The 24,151-nt window shown below is 34.8% G+C and overlaps 2 protein-coding genes across 3 annotated transcripts in view; one reads left to right on the plus strand and one right to left on the minus strand.

Moving 5' to 3' along the window:
* The window catches only part of SPATA17 (spermatogenesis associated 17), a 214,258-nt gene extending 195,689 nt beyond the window's left edge, over positions 1-18,569 (minus strand). The window contains exons 1-3 of the mRNA XM_028104762.2: positions 18,499-18,569; positions 6,904-6,993; positions 5,688-5,769 (exon numbers count right to left, since the gene is read on the minus strand). Coding sequence (XP_027960563.1) covers positions 5,688-5,769; positions 6,904-6,993; positions 18,499-18,566 — 240 coding nt within the window. The 5' untranslated portion in view covers positions 18,567-18,569. The remainder of the gene's footprint in view (positions 1-5,687; positions 5,770-6,903; positions 6,994-18,498) is intronic.
* A 305-nt stretch (positions 18,570-18,874) lies between these two features.
* GPATCH2 (G-patch domain containing 2) overlaps positions 18,875-24,151 on the plus strand; it is a 173,886-nt gene continuing 168,609 nt past the window's right edge. For both annotated transcript variants that reach the window (XM_028104728.2, XM_028104731.2), the window contains exon 1: positions 18,875-19,029. In XM_028104728.2, coding sequence (XP_027960529.1) covers positions 18,974-19,029 — 56 coding nt within the window. In that variant the 5' untranslated portion in view covers positions 18,875-18,973. The remainder of the gene's footprint in view (positions 19,030-24,151) is intronic.

Consider the following 24,151-nt stretch of genomic DNA (forward strand, 5'->3'; position numbering starts at 1 on the left):
AATGATGGTTCTAAAATCTTTGTGTCCAGCTCTGACTCTTAATCTAAACTCCCATTCAGTAGTTCACTTTAATAAGCATTTGGGGAGTGTTAATTATTATATGCCAGGCACTGCTGAGAGAGACTGCAAAATCGCCTTACAAGATACCACCACATGGAGGTGTCCTAACATCATCACAAACTCAAAAAGCTCAAAACATCTTTTTGTAAGCTTCACTGAGTGCCCCATTCAGAATGTTTCTTATAAACATACACGCTTTTGTTATCATTAAAACCATTAATCAGGTTTGCGGAGATAAAAATGCAGCTATCTTAGCAGCTTACAAAACAAAAAGTTTCTCACTCACATTATGTGTAGACTAGGGTTCCCTATAGCTATCTATGTTCTACATCTCTTCATCTTAACCCCAAGGATGGAGCAGCCCAAGACTAGGGTGTGCTATTCTTATGCCAGAAGGAAAGAGGAAGAAAGCTTCTTAAAGCTTCATCTTGAGTGTGGCATATGTCCCATCTGCTCACAACACATGGCTTAGCCCAAAATCAATGAGATGGGAAAGAATCATTCTTTTATGAAGAAGGGGGTATTGAATAATTTTGACACATATTGATACAATTACCAGCTGTGTTGACCATAGCAAAAGTCTTCCAACATATATATCCCTGTGAATCATGTAATCAGTTAGCAAAAATGTCTGCAGGCTTTCTATGTGACATTTGCTGTGATACATTTGAGATACAGTAAATTGAACAGTTATTGCCATTCAGGAGCTCCCAGTCAAATAAGAGATGTAGATAAACAAATGTATCACAGTGGGACAAATGCCTACATGAACAAAGCTAGGAAGGCATACCTGATATCTGCAGTCTCTCACCATTCCACACTCAGCTTCAGGAGCTCAGAGAAGGTTAATATTTAAGTCTGGAACAATAAGTAGGGATTTGGACCAATGGGAGGCAGGTCAGATGAAGGAGGGAGGGCATTTGAGGCAAGGTAAAGGGTTTTGCAAAAAAACCTGTAGGACATTGCATATTTTGACAATGGCAAACGATTTAATGTGCCCAAAGTATATTTTATACAGGTGTAGCAAGAAGTGAGGTTAGAGAAGAAGCAATAGGGAGACTACGAAAAACCTGACACGTCACATGAAAGAGTGTGAACTTTAGGCTGTATACTATGGCAAGGGCTATAGGCATGAGAGTAAAATGATGATGTTTAGACTGAAGTCAAGAGACTTTTATGATGGGAAATGGAAAGTGTTTGATGGCTGATAGGAGATAATTGGTAGAGAGAAGGAGGTAGTGGAGAGTCTAGGATGACGGGACTTCTGGTTGAATGGTTGTACCATTTATCTGAATAAAAGAATATATAGGGAGGAACAGGTTTGGGGTACCTGAGGGGCATGCAGATAATATTTTAATAAGTAGCATGTGGATCTATATGGATCAGAAACTGAGAACTTTAGGCAAATCACGAATCTTCCTGAGCCCCCATTTTTCTATCTATAAAATGAAAATAACACCTGCACTTTCTACTTGACAGATTGCTAGAAAATATTAAATAATGAATATAGTTTTTAAACAAGAAATTCCTTTAAAAATGTAGGAAATTACTTTTTAAAAGTCACGTTCAACTCCTGACCAACCTTCTGCTAGTCCCCAAATTCTTTGAACCATCCAGATCAACATCCCTCCTGTCTCCCATCATACCATGCTCATTCCCAATTTCAAAACCTCATTCATGCTGTTCCTAATGGAATGTCCTTCACTTTTCCCAGTCTACCATTTACTGATCCCCTGGAGGTCAGTTCAAGTCTCGTTTCTTTGATCTTTGGAGATAACATTAACTGCCCATTTAAGCACTTACTATCTGTCCATGTGTCTGGTGGGAGAGTCCCTTTTAAATTGACTTTCCTTTTTTATTAATTTACTTTATAGATAATATATTCATATTGTTTAAAATTCAAAAGCTACAGAAGAGTTTATAATAAAAAAAGTCTCTTTTTAAAGATTTTATTTATTTATTTGAGGGAGACAGAGCACATAAGTGGGGGGAGGGCGGTGCATGGGGGAAAGGAGAAACAGGCTCCCTGCTCAGCAGGGAGCCCAACTCAGGGTTCCATCCAGGACCCAGAGATCATGACCTGAGCTGAAGGCTGACGCCCAACTGACTGAGCCACCCAGGCATCCCAAAAAAGTCTCTTTCTTATGCTTCTTCCTTAAGGACCCAGTTTTCTTCTCCCTTAGTCAATTAATATCATCAGTTTTTTGTGACCCTTTCCCAGACAAGCAAATTAAATCACTGGCTTTCAAGTCATAGTGTGGTGGCTCAGGTGACAACAGAGGCCACAGAGAAAGAGTCCAAGCAGTTGAGTTTCTTCAACTTCCAAAACAGCTGCACCTCTTACACCTGTTTTACACATAAGGCTAAAAATTTTGCTAACATATTAGTGAAGGAGGGGTTCTATCCCTAAGTTTTAAAATCACTAACCTATATCACTCATTTTGTAACTTAATCATGTACTATATGGCATTGTTATTATTGCATATAGCTGTTAGGCCAAAAAAATTATGCAGAATAAATCTGGGAAATGATGATTTAAACACAGTTACTACAGACTATGTGTGTGACAGGATAATTAATGTAGACTTAAACAATATCATTAATTCCTGTCCCACCCCCCCAACCCAAGAAAGTAGCAGGCCATTCATGTGTTCCTCCTTCAGATGGCTTCTGTGTGACTGCCCATCCCTAGCATGCTCTGCTTTCCTAAAACCTGAGCTCTGAGAAATTATGCTGGCATGGGAGAGAGATAATAAGAGGGAAGCTATGGGCAGAGAAAGAGAAATAAAGGAGTCAAGATTCCACATGCCTGGGGAAGAGCTGGGCATTAGCTTTTTTATTTAAAATAAGGTAATACCACATTTGGCATTCCCATTGCTTCTGGGAGGTGGCTAAAACTCTAGGAATAAACTTGGTGGCACCTGTGGAGGAGACAGGACTCAAAGCACTAGGGATATCGGGACAGTGACTCTAACAAAAATTCCCATTCCCTTTATGTGGCCCACCAGCCACAGAGTTCTCAAGGGATGAACCTTGAGAGATCAATTACATGGGCTAGGACAAAGAACTTCCTCTGAATGAAGCTGCACAAAGGTGGGGATCTCTGGTATGTTAGCACTACTTCTGCTTTGTGGACCTCTGTATAACCCAAAGGAGGGAAATCTCCAATAATGAACAGAACTTCAACTGTTTACCAGCTCAGTACATAAGGGTTTTGGAATCACATCAAATTGGGTTTGAACTTTTCTCCACATATCACTAACAGTATGTCCTTGGGGAAGTAACCGCTTCTGAGACAAATTCTTCATCTATTAAACAGTGATAATATTCATAGGACTTGTATAAGATTTTAGTTGGTATAAACATTAAACATATAAAATGTTTACAATATTTTAGTCATACTAGTCAATCAGTAAATGGCAGCAATTTTAATTTCATTCAATAATTACTTATTGAGGTCCAATTATGTTATCTGAGATCCTTCTGTTAGGTCCTATATACATAATGGCAAAAATAGATAAATTAATAAAACAGACGTGTTCTAAAATAGCTTACAGCTTAACAGACTTAAAAACTATCCAGAAGCAAGCTAAATGAAGAAAATCTCCTTTTTCTTTCCCCCAAGATCTCAAAGATAATTAGATCCAAAACTGGAGAATAACTTAGTAATCATGCTGAGTGATATTCTTTTTAATCACACTCAGTTAAGACACTAAAGTAACAAAACAAATTTCCTAGAATGGATCATTATATGAATTTTTAAAAATATTTTTCAGCAACCTCAACATCATTAGAATAAATATAGATTCCCAAGTTGAATACATTGACAATAGTCACTGAAATGTTTATACTCTTGCATATTTAATTAAAAAGAGGTCTCAATCATTCATAACCTTCTGACTAGTGGCTTGTGTGTAGAAATTAACAGCAATGGAAGTTAAGTCAGTAATGCTCATAGAATGCCATATGTATACATATACTTTATTGTCTTGTCTATACATTGATATAGATCCCCAACTATGAATGAATAATGGGGCCAGAGATCACTCAGCACTCCATAAGAAATACCTTATTTTTTTGATCATCCCATTTAAGTAATCTGATTCCATTAAAAGTTGGTTTGAAGGAGCTTCTGCTGGCCATCTCAATTTGAGCACCAAACCAATTAGTGATAGTAATTTATTATAACCCACTGAATAAAACAGGAATCCATTAGTTCATACTGATGTAAATAATAAAAAAAAGACAAAAAATTTAACAAATATAATAATTGATTCTGGCCAAAGCCATCAATGAATGCTAAACCTAGTGTTAAAAAGCTTGATGAGAAAGAGGATATATATATACACACACACACACAGTTTTGAACTATCCCCCCACCCCCATGGGGCACCTAGGTGGTTCAGTCGGTTAAGCATCTGTGTTCTGAGAGCATCACTGTGATTTTAAAGCTAGCTATAAGAGAGATCCAACAGTTACAAAAAGTTCATGGCAGAATTATTGTTTGAATACTTAATTTCACTAAATCTAAAATAGTAGGCTCTTCCTCCAAGCAGTTTCTGTACCTTATCAACATGTTTTAAAGTTGTTTTTGTTTTTTTTTTTTTAAGAATTTATTCATTTATTTGACAGAGAGAGACAAAGCAAGAAAAGGAACACAAGCAGGGGGAGTGGGAGAGGGAGAAGCAGGCTTCCCGCCGAGCAGGGAGCCCAATGCGGGGCTGGATCGCAGGACCCGGGGATCATGACTTGAGCCGAAGGCAGATGATTAACAATTGAGCCACCCAGGTGCCCCTTACAGTTTTTTCACTAAAGGTGAATACTTATCGTTTACTTATCTACTTATTTTTATCTTTTCCTCTCTCTATCTTTTAATTTCACTTAGATGCAACTAATCAGGAACAAATGAAAAACAAACTTAAGCTATTATAGTCGAAAATAGTAACAAACCAAAAAATAAATGAAGTAGGCCACCGATTAGAAACTTTCTCATTTTGTACCAAAAAAAATTTTCTTCTTAATATCCTAAAACTCTTAGCTGAAGTGTAAGTTGGCATGATACCATATACTTCTACAAGACTATCAGTGGATAGAGATGGTTGTGGTATACCACATTTCTTAAGGCAAATCTTCAAAATATCCCAACAGCCAATAACAGACAATGGTAAGAGTGAAATCACCTTATTTTTATATTTTGTTGAATTAATTTTGGCCACTTTAATTCAATTAATGTTTATTGACTATGTTATGAAACAGGGATTAATCTAAATGTTGATGGTCCAAAAATGAACAAGCTACTGTGCCTACCCTGAAACAGTTCAACATCTAGAACCTGGAGGAAATCATTGATAAATAAGTGCATATAAATGCATACACTGTGAAAGTTACTTTAACAAAAAGAAAATGTCTGGTGTAGTCTGGGTACAAAGAAATGAGTCATCAATTCTCCATGGAAAATCAGAAAAGGCTTCTCAGAAGAAGTCTCATTCTAAAATTTAAGCCCAATTTTGTTCTTACGTAAATACTTACACCAGTAACTCCCAAGCTGCATGTAAATATGACTGCAGTTAAGTTACAGCATACTGTATAATTCAAATGCTAACATACATAAATTTTATAATATTTACCTTTACAATTAGTTGATACTCTTGTCTCCCTGAGTAACTTCTCCACCATTTTTGAATAATAGTTGCTACTCTATGTAAATTCCTGGGTAAAAAATATATTTATTAGTAAGCTTTCTTGAACGAGATTATTGCTTAAGTTTTTTCTTAGACTGTATTTTCTACAATTCAAGAACTCAAATTCAAAGCCAAATTTTTGTGTACTTTTAAAGGGCAGAGCTATCATTCTGCAATAGAATTAACCATTTCTAGAGGTAGAAAAAGGGGCAGAAATAAATATTCAGTATTCCTTTTGGGCTTATGATTAAACATCCCTAAATTTCAAATATTCTTCAATACTAACTCTTGGAAATATTTTTGAATGTTAAGATTATAAAACAGGTCAAAGGAACACATTGAAAAATAAGCTAGGCAATATTGATGCGAATCACCATTAAGTACTTAGAAATAATTCTTGAGGTCAAGAAACACTTTCTCTTTCATGCTTATATTTCCCAGTCTACCCAAGCTAATGACATGTTAATCTGCTGAATTAAAAAAAATACTCTCTTTGCTGCCATATTCCTAGTTGGTATAGGGGCCAGAAGAGAAACCTCATCTTCCCCCTTGGATCTGCAAGTCTGGCTCCCACGAGCTAACAGAAGAACTATACAGTATAATCCCCAGTTCACCATCTGAATGAGTTATTATGTGATAGGCATTTTCCTCCTCCACCTTATCCAGGGCAATTCTTTTCAGAATTGCGAGAGACTGAAGGAAAGTTTGAGCACTGAAGAAAAAGAACAATTAAGATAGGGAGATCAGCTTCAGTCTCTTTATGATCAGGATGGCAGCATTCTGGTATCATTTGCCCTTATCTATCAACACGTTGGAGAAGACTGGAATAGCTTTCTTTTTGTTTTATTTTGTTTTGTTTTTCCTTTCTTATCATTCATTGCTATTAATAAAGTCCAGTCATTTGTCACATCCTATGGAATTTGAAGAAAAGAATCTAATCAAGTGTATTTTTAAAAATTAGAGACATGGTTGATATAGTTTTTTGATACGTAAGAAAAGACCAAAAGAGTTATTTCTTTAAAAAGGACGTCATAGAATTTATTAACTACATTATAGGTAAAATAAAAGATTATTTGCAATCAGCACTTACATGAATAAATTACATTTTCTAAGGAGTATATTTTTATGGTGTATCTGATGTTTCCATGACAAAATCATATACCTGATATGTGCCCGAACTTGACATCCTCGAAACCAGCTCTGGATTTTAACTGCTGCATCATACTCCTTTTTCCTAAATATATCTACAACACTAAAAAGAAATTTTTTAAAGCATTTCATTAGTGGCTAATATAATTCTAAAGCAAATCAACCTGTTAAAACTTAACCTTTAATTTCTTCCAAAATGGTAATTATAATTCAAATGTCATTTTAAATAAAATAAAAATACTAAATAAAGCATTTCAGAAATCATGAGCTATATTTTTAAAATTAACCTTTCTCTGAGAGGCCCTGTGCTTTCAACAGCTTTACTTTTTTTTATTTTTATAATCACCTATTTTGCAACTAATTAATTTACCAGTGATTCTTACAAGGAAATAGAGCAAAATGCATTTTTTTCATTATTTTAAAAACATAATTACTTGAATTTACTATTTGAATGCCACTACACATATCATGCAAGATTAAAATACTTGCATCAGTTAAATGAACTTCCTCTAAGTAAAATGAATTCTCAGAAACTCCATTTAAGTTAAAGCAGGGGCAGGGCCATAGGCTTGTAAAAAGACAAGAAATTCAGTTGTTAGGTTTTACGGACTTACAGCAAAAAAAAGGGCTAGTCAAGACAGATCTCCATTTTAATTTTACCAGTCATTACAATTCTCCCTCCCCATCCCTGTTTGATAAAGTGATATTGCTTAAGGCAACTACTATGCAGTACAAAGTAATTTCTTTCCTAGAATGCTGGTTGGCACCTAATTAGCACTTTATGTTTGCTGAATGAATAAAGAATGGCTAACAATTTATTTCTTAATTTTTTTTTAATTCCCTCAAAATAGTGTTTCCTTGGACAGGTTATTTTTTTGTTGTCATTATATGCTAGATTAAATATGCAGATTTCATTAAATTTATATATATAATTAGAACAAAAACAGAAGGGGGAAAAACCCTCAAACAATAAAATTCTTAAACAATACTATGAAGTTGGCTAAGAGAAAGAAAATAGGATGAGCAGTTAAGCTGTCAGTGGCAAAAAGCTGGAGAAACAAGTGGAAGGATTTTAGTCCTAGATAAGCAGGAAAGAGAGTTACCTGAAAGCCTGACTCTAAAGGACTCACAAAAGCAAAAAGAAAAACAAAAATTATACATCAGTCAGTGATCCAGATGTGAAGAGTAGTGGAGAAAACTCACACAAATCAGTAAGGTTAAGAGGACACTCTAGACAATTAGGAAAAGAAAAGAAAGTTCGATTATCACTCTATGTTTGTCCTACGCATACAAAATTATAACAGAGACATGTATAAACCATATTCTTGGTTCAAATGATTGTACTCCAAATGGTAGAGAGAACAGCTTGAAGTCCTTCACTCCACCGAGCCTTCCCTGACTCCCCAGACCACAGTAGGGCTTGCCATTGTACACCCTCTTAGCTCTTCACAATATTTAACACAGTCATACATCATGATTGCCATTGTACACCCTCTTAGCTCCTCACAATATTTAACACAGTCATGCATCATGATTGCTTGGTGATGGTCTTTCCACTAAACTTTAAAATCCAAAAATCAGCAATATTATCCATTTTGTCCCACATGCATTCCCAGTGGCTCCAGAAGTAACTGATTCTTCTCCTAACAGTCTTTGTCTTACCAAAGCTGCTTTCTCTTGGGGAATGGCATGCCTCTTATAGACATATTTAATCCCTGTGAAGACTGCCACTCAGAAGCTTCCCTCACTATACCTACTGACAACATTAAAATATTATCTCCATTTGACAGAGGAAGATATTAAGGGAGACAGAAGTGTAGGGATTTGTCCAAGGTCACATCTTAATAAATGTCAGAGCTGAAATTTGATCCTAGATACTCTGGCTCCAAAAGCTGGATTCCAAACCATCACTGCACCTAAAGAAGAAGAGAGGAAGGAAGGATAAAAACAGGAGATGGGAGGAAAGTAAAAGGGGGGGGGGGGAGGAGGAGAAGAAAGGAAAAAAATTAAAAGGAAGACTGCATGTAAGCCATTTTCAAATATAATACTAAAATTCTGTCATAAAAGAGCACAAATCTCCTTAAAACAATAAACTGAGACTAAGATGTGAAAAGACATCAACATCTATAGTAAAAAACCAAAAATTTCAGATATACCAGGTATGGGTGAGAATGTAGTGCAATAGGAACTCATAATATTGCTAGTAAGAAATAATTCAGCGTTTAAACACATACAGAAAATTTTCATTTATATAAATGAAAACTCACAAAACTTTAGGACGTTAAATAAAGAAAGAAAAAAGAAGGCCCAATTATAAGAGACAGTATTTTGCAGTGTCATAGAAGTTAACGGGAAGGTAGCAGGAAGGGAGACCATGCTTGAGCAGTACCAAATGCTCTGAAGAAGTCATGAAGACAAGGTCAATGTTTCAAGGAGTTGCAGGGTTAGAGGGAATCTTTTGTTTTTCTCTTAAAATCTTACCCTAGAGAATAAAAAGATATGATTGTGCAAGATATAAAATGTCATTATAGCAAAAACAGAAAAGATACAGTAACACAATATCCAGTAGATCAGGCAATTCAAAGATGACAGAGTGTGAAGAAGGAAAGAATAATTTTATTCAATAAGGCTGATGTGAAGTAAAATTCATGATAATGAGATAAAACAGCTTTTGATGAGTATTTAACCTAACGTTTAATATGATTATAGATCTGTTTCCTTTGTTTTTAATATACTCTATTTAAATTACTGAAAACGCTTGTCTTTCCTACCCCACCAACAGTCAACAAATGACTACCTTTCAAAACAGGGAGGGGCGCCTGAGTGGCTCAGCAGATTAAGCATCTGCCTTCAGCCTCCATAGGGCTCCCTGCTCAGCGGGGAGTCTGCTTCTCCCTCTGCCCCTCCCCCTGCTCCTGTTCCTTCTCTATAAAATAAATAAATAAATAAATTAGGTAAAATCTTTAAAAAAAAAAAGGAAGAAAAAAGTATTCAAATAAGATATACAGATACACCTAATTCTTTTAAACTAATGTGTAGCTTGAACCTACACTTTACTTATTACTGTCATTAGAAATGCAGACTAAGCAATCAAATTATCTGTTTTGACTTTGTTTTCTAATTTCTCCTGGTAATAATGCTAACATGTAATACATAGTCAAGAAGAAGATTATCTCTTTTTGGAGCTATGAACACCAATGTATATAAATATAAGCACAGATATAATAATAAGAACTATACATCTTGGGGAGCTTGGGTGGCTCAGTGGTTAAGCGGCTGCCTTCGGCTCAGGTCATGATCCCAGGATCCTGGGATTGAGCCCCGCATCGGGCTCCCTGCTCCACGGAAAGCCTGCTTCTCCCTCTCCCACTCCCTCTGCTTGTGTTCCTCCTCTCGCTATCTCTCTCTCTGTCAAATAAATAAATAAAATCTTTTTAAAAAAAAAAGAATTATACATCTTAATTAATGGGAAATATTTTTAAAATAACTAGTAGTTAACTTACTGCTAAGTTTTAATTTATATGCTATAATTCGACTCCCATACACATTTCTCTATTGCCCTGTTTTTAACTGCTTAAAAATGAAATTTACAGATACGTGGGTTACCACTGGGATGCTGAATACTCATACAATATGTCATGAACTGCTAGACTTTTTATGTTTAAAATGAAAAATGTGGGTAACACTTTATTTTAATGGTATATTAATTAGTTCCAAATTACAATGAAAATCCTATAACAGTGAATAAAATATGACATCTACATGAATTTGAAATAAATTTATTATGATCAGTATTATCACAATGAATACTAAATGAATTAATAATGATGAAAGACCAAAAGTATTATCATGAATGTAATAAAACATCGAAAAAAGCTGGAAGTTCGTAGTCACTTCATCATCAACTAGAAATAAGTACTATAACCCTGGATAACACTATATTCATGTGTATCATTAGTGGCTGGAAATTAATTGACAATAAATATAAAATGAAAAAATGTGTAGTTAAAGATCTTTCCAGTAATGTGCAAAAAATACACATTTTACACATCAACATACTGTTTAGTCTGACCTATGTGTACTAGCTATTGAATAAAAACTAGATTAAAAAGCCAATCATCTTTGCTTCTCATTATCATATGACTTTTAACTACTTTAGATACTAGGAATAAAATTCCAATATTGGCTGCCCTATATTATAAAATATATTAATGTGCTATTATAAAGTATACTGATGTGTAAAATGTTTTTGCTTATCACTTCACTAGTAGGGCTCAAGGATGTCAAGCTTCTTAAAGGCAGAAATTATGTTTAATCTATACTTTGCGTTTTAATTATCACCCATGTGCCTAATAAGAGGTCAATAACTAGTTGAAAAATAGAACTACATTTTGGAATCTAGAACCCATGTTTTGTTTTCATTAATAGTCCTCATTATTATTATTATTTCACAGCTCAATGAACAATGAGTTATAAATACATATATATTAGATCATAAAGTAGGAATTAACATGAAGATTTATAATGTATTTGCAAAATGTTTGATTATTTACTTTTATATATCTTCTTTCTACCTTCTCTTCATTTACTGAACAACTAAGTCCTAAGGAAATTGGCAGTGGGCAAGGAAACCAGGAATCTGTGCAAGATGGTTGGGAGGGTTGGGAGATGGGCAGTCACAGTGGCTCAGCTAAGCCTGTGTAGGCTAAGATGGGCATCCACATGTAAGGGTGGCCTGGGGTAGGATGTCACAATCTAAGGACAGTGTTCCTGTGGACAGAATGTCTAACTCTGGGTGTCAAGGAAAGGTGAGGAAAGGTTCCACAAGGATGGGTAGCAGAACAGGGAATAAGAACCCAAGAATGATGGAAAGGGTATCCAAGTTGGTGAACCAGTGATAATTCACCATGGAGAGATAGAGCCTACACTCCATGAAAAGGGAATCCATAAAAGAGAGAATGGTTATGGTGACAGAAGTTTGGTTACATACAAAAGGACTGATCAAATAAGTGAATATATTAAGGATAATGAGAGCCAGGTTCTGCAGTGTTAGAAAAGGAAAGGGAGATAAACTAGAGTGAATCCTGCGGTGTAGATTTGAAATGGAATTGTCAATGTAAACTCATGGATTTCCATATATACATGGATGGATGAATGGATGGATGGATAAATAAAGTACAGATGTAGACTGCATGCAAATGCATATATACACATCTTTTCTAGCTCTGTCCACTTGAGAGAGCCTGAGAGCAGCATCACCCAATGGCATGGGCATCCACTGAAAGAAGCAAGCGTTCCTTGAAGAAATGGATGACTCCAGAGCTAGGGTGGGAAAAGAAAAAGATGAGCCTGGAACATTTTGTGTGTGTGTCAGAAAACAAGAAAGTATTATGATGATCAGGACACAAAGAAAAGCTTCTAGTGGCTCCCACTGAACAAATCTAGGACAATGCTAGCATGAACATAAGTAATAGAAGTAATGTTAACCCACGGAATAGGAACCTATGAGTCCATAATGGTATGCATAATAAACAAATTGAAAAACTGATGAGGAACAGAATACATACACAGTTTCAAATGACCTGCTTTTTTAAAAATACCTACTAATTACAAAGGGAAAAAAGGAGAACATTACAGTAGAGAAGTCTAGCTGAAATTATCTTAGTCAATGATCCAAATAAATACCATCAGTAATGGGACAAATTAAAATTATGCAGTATCTGGTAGGATGCATTAAAAAGATTACGAAGTCACTTCTGTGGTATTTCTGCCAAAGATAAAAAACCTGAATTAAGAAGAAAAAAATCAGTCAAACCCAAATCGAGTGAAATTTTACAAAATAATTGATCTGTGATCTTCAAAAGAAGGTTATGAAAATTAAAGAAAGACTGAGAAAATGTTCCATATTAAAGACAACTAAAGAGATAAGATACATACGATCCTTTTGCTATAAAGAACGTTAATGAAACAATTGGCAAAGCTTGAATGCAGTCTGGAGATTAGATGGCAGAAATGAATCAATGTTAACTTCTTGATTTTGATGGTAGTTGTGGTTATATACTGTCCTTAAGTGTAAAGAACTGGGGAGGGTTGCAATGGGCTATCAGGTTGAACCCTATCCTCATATGATTTGTGAAAAAAACAAAAACAAAAACAAAAAACCTCTGTACTGTATTGCAACTTTTGTTAAGTTTCAGATTATTTCAGTATTTTTAAATATACATGTATGTATATATGTGCATGTATGTGTATACACACACAAAAGAATGGCATCTCAAAACTTTTATTCAAATACTTTTAGAACTTAAAATAATTTTGATATTTAAAGTACACTAAACATAGGAAAATGATCATGCATAAAGACATTTGTAATGATAAAGAGGTAAATTTATTATAATAATCCTAAATGAGTATGCACCTAATAATAGTGCTTCAAAATACATGAAACAAAACCTGACAAAATTAAAAGGAGAAAGAACAAATTCACAATAACAGGTGGATATTTCAACATGCCTCTCTGAATAATTGAAAGGACAACTGTACATGAAATCGATAATAATATAGGAGACATAAAATATAATAATAATATAGAAGACAACACGTATCAACCAATTTGATCTAATCAACTTCTATAGACCACTCTACCCAACAATATGTATTTGGAAGGTCTTCAAGTTCATTGATGTTTTATTTGCAGGATTTTAATCTGATATTAAGTCCATCTGAATTTTTTGTTTCAGATTATTTGTTTTGTATCTCTAAAAGTTTCATCTGCTTCTTTTTATTTCCATTTAACTCATTATGCTTATATTTTCCTTTAAGTCCTTAAGCAAGTTTTGAAAGCTATTTAAAACTCATTGTAGGCTAATTCTATCATCTTTTTATTTCTGGGCTGTTTGTATTAATTGATTTTTTTTTCCTCCTAGTTATAGGTCACAGTTTGCTACATTTTTGTCTTACTATTAATTTAGGAATAGATGCTGGACAATATGAATGCTATGCTGTTGAGTTTGAATTTTGCTCAGAAATTACTGCCAGTCATAAAGCTGCAGTAATTGTCTAGATAACCTCATTTGTTTCCTTTTGCCAAGAGATCATAATCATACATTGTTGCATCAAACTGTCTAAAAATAATTTTCCACATATTTTGTTCAGTTTTCTAATTTTTCACAGTGGCAGACCAAGTTTTTTGTATTCATTATATCTTCGTGACCACTTAATTTATATGTTTAATTTTGTTTCCAAAATAAAATTGTCTCAGAACATTTTTTCCTATTTATTTACTGTTTATTTATAAGTAATACATGAATACCCAGTGCTTAATATAAAATTTTAAACCATACAGAAAAATAGAGAAAAACTTTAAGATACCATTTCAGCCTTCCTTATCCTCTAATTCTCAGAATCTAAACACTGTAAACAGTTTGTTATCTATGATTTCAGATAGTGTGTCTCTCTGCATATATACATAAAAATTTCACACTAAATGTATTACATATGTTCTATGACCTGTTTTTTAACCTTAATTTGTCTCACAGTTTTTTTTTTGTCATTACATATAAAATTTTTCACTTTTAAACTGCTACTTAATATTCCATCATGTATATATGCCTTAATTTATTTAACTAGATTAGTTACAAACACATACAAGGTATTTTCAGGGTTATTTTTTCCTATTAGAAATAATGCTTTAATGAACACCTTTATACATAACCCTATACATAAAATACTTTTGTGCACAAATTGTGTACACAAGAGATTTCTACAAGGTCAACAGATAAAGTGACATGCATTTGAGGCTATTATAAATTGAATTGTTTTTGTAGTTTTAAATTACAATTGCTTGTTGCTATTATATAAAAAGACAATTGATTTTTGTGTATTGGGTATTGTGTCCTACAGCCTTTCTAAATTCATTTATTTCTAGGTCATTTTTGTAGGTAGCTTAGTTTTCTATGCACACAATCATGCTGTCAGTGTATAAAGTCAATTTTGCTTCTTCCTTTGCAATTTTTACAACTTTAATTTGTCTTGCAACATTTAAAACGAGTAAAGAAAGTGTGGAATGTTCGATTAAGGGTTTGAGACAATTTCTATACTAAGAGTTAAGCCCCTCTCTCACATGATACATGCACATAAACTCAATTGCACAGTGAAGAAAAATGTAATAAAACTTTTTAAAAATATTGTTAGTAAATAAAGAAAACTTTCTTATAACCATGGGTTGAGAAAGATCATTCCAAGAGAGGTAAAATCCCCAAAGTCAAAAAAATAGATTGACAACTTTGGCTCCATAAAATTATAAAATCTGAAAGATACTATGGCAAGCAGTACTATAAACTTTAAACATGTAGCAATGTCTTTGGGACTGGGTAATGGGAGAGACTGTGGGGAGTTCTAAGGTCACTGAAGAGACCGGCCTCTAAAATAATTGTTATTATCACATAGGCTGGAAGAGTGGGGAGGAAATTGATATTGCAAGCTGGATAAAGAATGACCTGCATTACGTATTAGCGGGACAATTAGCAAGACTTCAGAAGGTGCAAAATGTATTAATGAAATTTTGAACTTGCACAAGGAGATATTTAGGAAGCAAACTGCAAGTGCCTACTAGATTCCTTTAACTGCATAGAATTAGAGGTATCCCATAAATCTCAGTAACAGTGTTCGACTAGATTTAACTACAAATACTACACATATAATTGTTCATTATTGTTTCTATTATTTCTCTTGCTCCTCTTCCCCTATCTTTAGATCTTTGTTCTAATTTAATTCTCATTTGATTTCAGAGAGTGCCTTCTTGAATACATTTCCTCAGATAGAGTATATGGATGACATAACTCTGAGTCTTTATATATCTGAAAATGTCTTTCTTTTATCAAAAAAAAAATGAGTAAGATCTTTGCTGGGTTTAGGGTTTTTAGATATTGCCTTGAATAATCAGTAATTATTGTCCTTTTCTCTTCTAGGTCCCTGTGTCACACATGAGCCATTCAATGCTTCTCTCTTCCTTGGCAAGTAACTTTATCTTTTCTGTCTTAGATTAGGAGCTTGTAAAACTTTTTTCTGCATCCTTGAAATTTTGCCAGATAATATCTAAGAAGTTGTCTTAAAATAATCCTGTCTGGTACTCAGAGTCCTTTCCATTCAAAGCCATACTCTTTCTTCAGTTTAGGAATGTTTTCTTTGGTTATTTCTTTATTATTAATTTATCTTTTTCTCACTCCCACTCCCTAATTCTGCAGTGACTGCCATTCACATACTAAATCCCCTGGATATGTCCTCCATGTTGCTTTCCTAAAGCATTTACATTTCAGTAGTGACTACTCTATTTTTAAATTCATTTATTATATTTTTAACTGAAAATGTTTTTTAAAAATTGGTTACAGTAACTTTTTCATTTAATTTTATTTCTGTAAAAGTTCTCATTACATTTTTAATAAAGTTTACACCTGTGTAGACCATTAATTCTAACTCTACAGTAGCCATCTGTTCTGGTTTCTTGGCTTAATATTCTTCCATCAAACTAACATTACTTTGAATGGCTTGTGAATTTTCTCTGTATAAATCTCATTTTCCTTCCCTCATGCAAAGAGGGAATAAATACATAATTTGTAAGAATGTTTAAGAATTAAATGATAGACCCATACGTAGTTCTTTTTCTACAGTCTCCCCCAGCCTTTTTTTTTTTTTTTTGCAAAATGGGGCCTCACAGGAATTCTTGTGAGAAATGTAGATTCTCTCACCATAAGTGAGACCCATTGAATCAGAATCTATATCCTAACAACATCCTTAAGTGATTCTAATGTACATTACAGTTTACAAAGAGCTGATCTAGCCAGTAACACATGGGAAATGACAATAATTTCTTAAAGAAACCACCTGTTTACTTTTTTCATATATTAATATTTTATATGGTTTTTGTCCCCAAAGTTATCAATACCCTGTTGTTGTTTTAATTAGGCAAACTTTGGAATTTTGATTCCTTCATGATCTTTAGAGACTTTATATTGAAAATAATAATAATAATAATAACAACAATGAATGAAATGTAAGGAATGACAGCCTATTCTCATCACAGACTTTTCATAGCTCTAGTCTCTTCTCCAAGTAACCTCCAATTTGGGGAAAATGTACCCATGCCCAAAGCCAGGAGATGGGGACAAAAGTTGACACTGAAATCTACAGGAAAAAAAAAATCATGTCTATTTGCATTTCTACCGCACTTCACCAGCCTTTTTCTAGAACAGTGTTCTTGAGCTCTAAAAATAGAGATTAATACCTTAAACTTGCAACACTGTGATAACCAAATGAAGTATTATATGAAAAAGTTTCTAGTACAATTCCCAGCATATAATCAGTGCTCAAGAAATGTTGGTTGTTTCACTTCCTGTTCATCCTTACTCTACCGTAATTCCTGTTTAAATGCCTATATTCCACATTTGGCTGTGAACATCAGGAGGGATGCAGCTTACTTCTTCATATAGGCATATCATGAACATAGGACACAACCTCTAAATGAATGCTCACTAAGTGGGTAAGGTATTTATCTATAATTATAGTAATATAGAGATAATAATTTCTATCTTTAGGAATTTTTAGTAGTTTACTTAAACCAGGACTAATGATTGATTCAAAGACTCATCTGTGGAATTATTAGACAAAGAATTACTGTGCATCTATCATGAATGAGGAACTATGATAGACGCTAGAGACTTAAACGATAAGCAAAAAACAGGCACTCCCCATTTCAGAGGCACGATAGAGATCTCCAAACAGACTGTAAAATTGAATTTTGATTAAGTACTGTAAGAGATACGCAGTGCTCTAAGAATGTGGTAGGGGAGATAAATGTTAGACTAAGAACAGCTCAGCAAAATCCTGTCTTATCGACATATTTTCCCTTGGTCAGCCATCTCACTACCGTCTACCATTATCTAATTGACTCTTACTGTTTCTCTTAAATTGGAAAATCCCCTGAGGCATCGCTTCCAGAACGCCATGGTCAAAACAAAACTCTTCCCCGAGGGAGAAGTTTGGGTGTAGACAGATGGATAAGGCTACTAGTATCTTCCTTATTCCACTTCTATTAGTTAACATATTGATACTGATTATCTCATCAGAATAGTTTAGATACTGTCCCTTTGGGAAGACAAATGAGTCGTCAGAACAGTTGAGTCAGTATTTGTGAAATAATGGAGGCTCAAATCCCCGGGGAGATGGGAGACCCACGAAGCGCATCCAGCTAAGGAGCCTGGGTGATCCGTCAGGCTATTCAAACTTCAACAAGGAGGACACTGGTTTCATCAAACTGTGGGGTGATGATGTCAAAGAAAAACACTTTATTCTACAATTGTATCTATAGTGGGCTGTTTCTTAAATCCTCTCAAACTGGTAACTATGTCTCGGCCCCTCTCCCATCTCTAATCCCCCAGTATGGTAACACTACTTTTTTTAAACTTGTGAGTAAGTTTCAGGCCGACACACGAAGGGGGAAAGTGGGTGGTATTCACTGATTCAGGAACTTTGTTAACAGGAAACTACTGCTGAGGAACACCTGGCTGGGGTGAAGACAGCCCTCTGCGCTGTTCCCCCGTTGACGCCTTACCTGTTCCTGAAGTAGTACTGCTGAGGTACGAACTTCGACCGAGCTTGCAGCCGAGCTAACGTGGCCATAGCCTCCCGGCGTCTGCCGGAGCGTGGGTGTTACTATCGGTCTCCCCGGCAACCGGGCTAAACCATAATGCCGGTCCCGGGGGTTCAACGTCTCGTATACTCCATTTTTATTTCCCACCCCGTTTCAGTTTGCAGAATACTAGCAGGAAAATTAAGGAATTTACGCAGGAAAAAGTTCCTGGGATTTGCCTCTCTCTTTTCTGTGAGTAGAAGGAGGAGATTCCAGGCGAGGAAGGCCGTGGGGGGAGAAGAGGGAGTGGTTGCTCCCGACATCCGGTTTCTGCCTCCCGTCTGCTTCCGGAAGCTCAGCTCAAAATGCTGAACTGCTTCTGGAAGTCGCTGGTACTGTGGTAGTTGGAGTCTGTTCTCGGGCCGGAGCCTCGAGGTCAGGCTCCTGGGTGTCGTTAATGTTCGGGGCCGCCGGGCGCCAACCGATCGGAGCTCCAGCCGCCGGGAACAGCTGGTGAGGCTGGCGGCCCTGGGGATGGGAGATCAGGAAAGGGTGTGATGGCCGGAGGCCGCTGGACCTGGAATGGAGGGGGAGGGAGTTGTGATGGATGATCTGAAGACACTTAGGCCTTGCTCTCACTCGTGCCTGGGGTGGAAGCGATTTGAGGAAAGCATTGAGGTGTGTGCTAAAGATTTGTGAAGGAATACAGTAAATGCTTTCTGATTGCCTAACACTCTACGATATTGTGGGAGTAAAGGTCTCTCTCTAGTTCGAGAGCAGTTCATTTCGTTGATTGTTGACAAGGCTAGGGACAAAAGAATTTCTCTTAATATAGGCCTTATTCCCTCACTTCCCTTTTTTAATTTACTAGATTATACCACGTGTCTTGGAAGATCAAATCCCAGAATTCTAGAGTTCTGGAAGTTTAGTACTGGAAGAGGCCTCCTCACCCACCCACCCACCCACCTTTTTTTTTTTGGAAGTGGGCGTGACCTACCTGTTTTCTACTCCTTCAAAGTTCCATTCTAGTTCAAATGAGGTGTGTATGAGTGTTCCCTAAGAACATATAAATGCCAGGATTTATTTGGGGTTTGACTATGTCTGCAGTACCCCATCACCAGTGCCACTTTGGAATAATTGCTTTGACTTTTCAAAGTGCTTTCACAAATTAACGTGTTTTATCTTTATGACAGTGCTGTAACAGGAGATTATCACGAGCACAAGTGAGTTGGCCAAAATTGCCATGCACATTCTGGGGCTAGAAGCTGGGTTTTGGATTTCTATTTGAAAATGTGATGCCAGGCCTATTTTTCCCCAAGACCTTTTCCTCCAGGCATACACAGGACAAGCAGTGAAACAAGCACATTTCCCACTGACAGTGTCAAACAAGAAGCATTGAAAAACGGGTGAACTGTGGCTGAAAAAATATATGTCCATTCTTAGATTCTGCAGTGAATGAGACCTTGAGGGATTTTAGTAGTCTGATCTCACAAAGACGTTCTTTGCATCACCTATCACTAAAAGTGAAAAGAATATCTTGCCTAAACTGTTTTGAATGAGATTAGATTATTCTGTAGAACCTTTTATAATGGGGATAGATTTGGTGATACTTTTAAAATCTCACATTTTCCAGTGAGAAAGCAGGAAGTACTTTTTTAAATGAGCCATATTTTTTTAATGGTGTCCTATGGCATTAGCATAAAATAAAACCCTTCTTACATGTTTAGAATTTTTAGTTTTGACAGTTGTATATACTGTGTAATCACCACGCAAAACAAGATATAGGACACTTCCATTACCCCTGAATTCCCTCTTCAGTAATCTAGTAGGTACCTTTCTTAATGTTTCGCCATTCAATCAATACCTTGTTAAGGGAGCGAGACAAAATGTGCTATATAGATTGGTCGGCTCTTGCTGTAGTGATACTGATGTGTAGGATAGATGGCTATTTAATTAAAAAGTATGACTTCCTCTCTTTCACCTTCTACCCAAATTATAGTTAGGTAACTTCTTATGATACAGAGAAACCGTCCTTCAATTCTCTTAAAGTGCTTATCTTATTTTCAATTATCAGCATAGAATTTATTCTTTCTTATGGCATCAGAGTATAACATAGTGCCTAGCGCTTAATCAGTGCTTCTGAATGAAATTCTTTACCTTCATTGATCAGACATTTACCATACTATGAGTGTATGTTTTATCCCAGTTATGAAATCTCAGTGCCACCAGGGATGCTACTACTGAGTCATTACTTAGTGCCAGGTTTTATGGACATAAATCTCCTGTAAACCTTTTGAGATGGGTGCTATCGTTTTTTTGCATTTTAGAAATGGTGAAACAGGAACAAATATAGTTTAAATAACTAGCCCAAATACCATATTTGCAGCGTGATTCTGGTATATCTAAAAACAATTCTTAACCATCCTGGTATACGTCCTATTTGTCTGACTACGGTACACTATTTCAGGAATATCTAAATTGGAAAGAATATGCCGATTTTTTTAACTCACCTAGAATTCCTGTTACATTGATGTCCCATCTTGACTTCAACTTTTTCTCCAATGTCGAGGTTAGATTTTCAGTTTTTAGGCACCAAATGGGTAAATAATAGATGATTTATCTCTCTTTAACAATTTGTTGAAAGTAGAACTGATATTTTATTTTGTAATTTACTCCTACAGAAGACAAGTTTTATACAATTAAATAACAAAAATCCTATGATTTTTGTGTATGTCAGGAAATGAATATATTTTTTGTGCAAGTTGTTCCTGTAAGTGGTTTATGTTATATTTTTACAAAACATAGCTGATAGTGTCTGTCTCCTTTTCCTGCCTCATCATTCACATACAATTTTGAAATTAAGGGCCAAAAAGCATAAGTATTTTGGTAAATTGTAAACCTGCCTTTTAAAACTTGATTAATTTAATGGATAGATCATATTTATAATTTAGATACACTTTTATTACTTTTTACTTTATTAGTGACTTATATTTAAAGTCAATTTCTGGTTTGTTTTTAAGATTCTAAAGGTTGAACTAAATAAGTTTTACAATTAAGTCCTTGATGAAAGTACTGAATTATCATTGATAATATGAACTAAACTATTTATTTAAATTTATGTGGTTTGTTTTAAAAAAAAAAAACCTTAAGAATAAACTATATTAATTCTGGATCTTTTTTCTTTTTTCTGTAGTTTCATTCCTATTTAGTTATTATTTGGATCTTTAGGTCTGAAAAACTGCATGGTGGTTAATGTGCATTTTTTTAAATAAATGCCTTTTTTCTTTTTTTTTTTTTGTCATTTTATCTTGAGGTGAATGCAATACTATCAGGTATGTTTGAGTCAGGTTTCTGTTTCAACAATGAGCAATCAAAGCAATGGCCAGTGTGATTTTGGCCAAGGAACTCATTAATATTAGTATAGCTTCTTAGCATTTTTATGAATGTCAAGCTGGAAACTTTTAAACCATCTTTGATGATTTATCCTTTACCACCACATTTACTTAGCTAAGAGATTAAGAGTGCCTGGCTTGTTACTGTGCCAGAAAATTTGAAATCTGGATTGTCTAAATTTTTAGTGAAGTCATACTTTCCTGTTATTCATTCATTCATTTAATCATTCATTGGTCTGTTCATCCAACAGATCTTTTTTTAACATCTGTTCTGTGTCAAGCATTATGCTAGATACTTGTAATAAATATTAAGTTGTCTTCATTCTTATTCTAGAAATTCAGACTATATTATATATTCAATAAATATTGAATAGTTACCATGTATGAGCAATGAATGAGACTCATCTGATACATATTAGAAACTTGCCTAGATGTGCTCTAATATATGCATGTTGACAAGAATTGGAATGAATTATTTTTAGACGCTAAATTATTTTTGTTTGTTTTAGACTTCGTCTTTATTTCATTTAGGCACCTTCTTATTCAGTAGTTTACATTTCGAAAGTGATTAAAGAAGTTTTGAATGACTCTTGAAGTCGTTAAGTTGAAATCAGAAGAATGTTTCTCAAATTTAAAAAATAAATGAGCTTGCCTTATTAAATCACTATTTGGAAAGTAGAATTAATACTTTTTTCTAAAGCTATGTATGATTTTTTTTCCCCCCAGATTGCTAGTTAAGGAGGAAAGAAAGCTTTCTGGGTGTTCCTGTGGTAACAAAATAGCAGTTGCCATTAGCACCTCCAGTTGAGTGCAAGTTAGGGGAACTTTGGGGCCCATTATAGGAAATGAGCTTTTCTCTTTGGTAGAGAACCTGAGACTGTTAACTTGGAAGGATGATTTTCTATAATTTATTTTTTTTTTATATGTGTATATCTGTATAGGACTAACTCAGATGCACAGCATTAATTTTTTGTTTTTTAGTTGTTTTTTTTAAGATCCTTGAAAATCTTTAAGGAGTGCACAAATTTCTTGAAATTGCATGCAAGATTTTTGCAAATGTCTGTTATTCCCCTTCTCCCCATGATTCAGAGTGGTTCAAGAACACAGAAAGGATAAGGTCTGCGCTTTTATTATTATAGCCTCAGGACTCATAGTGTGGTTCTACCTTAAAAGCAAAATGATTTGGTATTTCAGTGACCACTTTATTTGGTATAGAGGTTGTTGAAAGATGAAATAACTGCTCTCACACATAAGTATCCACAGAATCCCTTCGAGGTAGAAATTACAGCATTTTTATGATGAATCAACAAAATCAGAAGATAAGTAATTTGTTCAAGGTTCTCTGGCTAATAGTCAAATTTAGCTTCCAGATTCATAGATTTGACTTAAAAGCTCGTGTTCTCTACAGGTTCCTCCCAGCCTTTTCCCCCACCTAGAGAATTCTGTTCCATATGCATTGGCTAGTGTTAATGTAAAGTTATAATTATTTACATGTTTCATAATAAGATATGTTCCCCTACCTCCCTGCTACCTCTTTCAAAAAGAGAAAAAGTTAATTCTGATTAATGGTTTAATAGGTAGTTCAAGGAATTTCTAAACTAGCTTACATGTTAACATTTAATGTTAGGGTTATTTTGTTTTTCCTAAGATGACCTTCCCCAAGATATATAAAAGGATTTAATTCTGTTAATCATTCAATAGGTTACTAGGCTGAGATAAAGATTTACTTTGACAAATATATTACCACTAAAAAAGGAAATTTATAAATTGTCATGAGCAGCAGAAATTTTAATCAGACTTAAAATAATTCTCACAGATAATATTTTGTTGAATTAGTCATGAAATTTAGCCCTTGATGTGGCGTCTTTAAGGCTCACTGTTTGCCTGTTTAGTCACCCATTGTCTTGATCTGTACTATTATGTGTTAATTTTAATTTGTACTTTTATGACCAAAGAACCTTTCCTTTCTTAAGTAAAAGGTAACATGAATATCGAGACATGTAATTCTGAGACTATTTTCTTAAGCTTGTGATCAGTCATAGCATACATTCATCAGCATAGCTCTTGACTATGTACTCCTCATACATTGTTTTTGTACACATTGAGTTTTTAATCATATAGAAACTAACACATAAATGACTGTTTCCTTAAATTTTTAAAAGCCAGTTAAGCAATGGTATTTAGCAACATTTAACTTCGTTTTAGCACTCCACTGCTAGAGTTACTTAATTTTGTAGAAGAAA

Source organism: Eumetopias jubatus, unplaced genomic scaffold, assembly GCF_037043125.1.
Source record: "Eumetopias jubatus isolate StellerSeaLion01/CBP00866 unplaced genomic scaffold, mEumJub1_p1.0 scaffold_12, whole genome shotgun sequence".
NCBI lineage: Eukaryota > Metazoa > Chordata > Mammalia > Carnivora > Otariidae > Eumetopias > Eumetopias jubatus.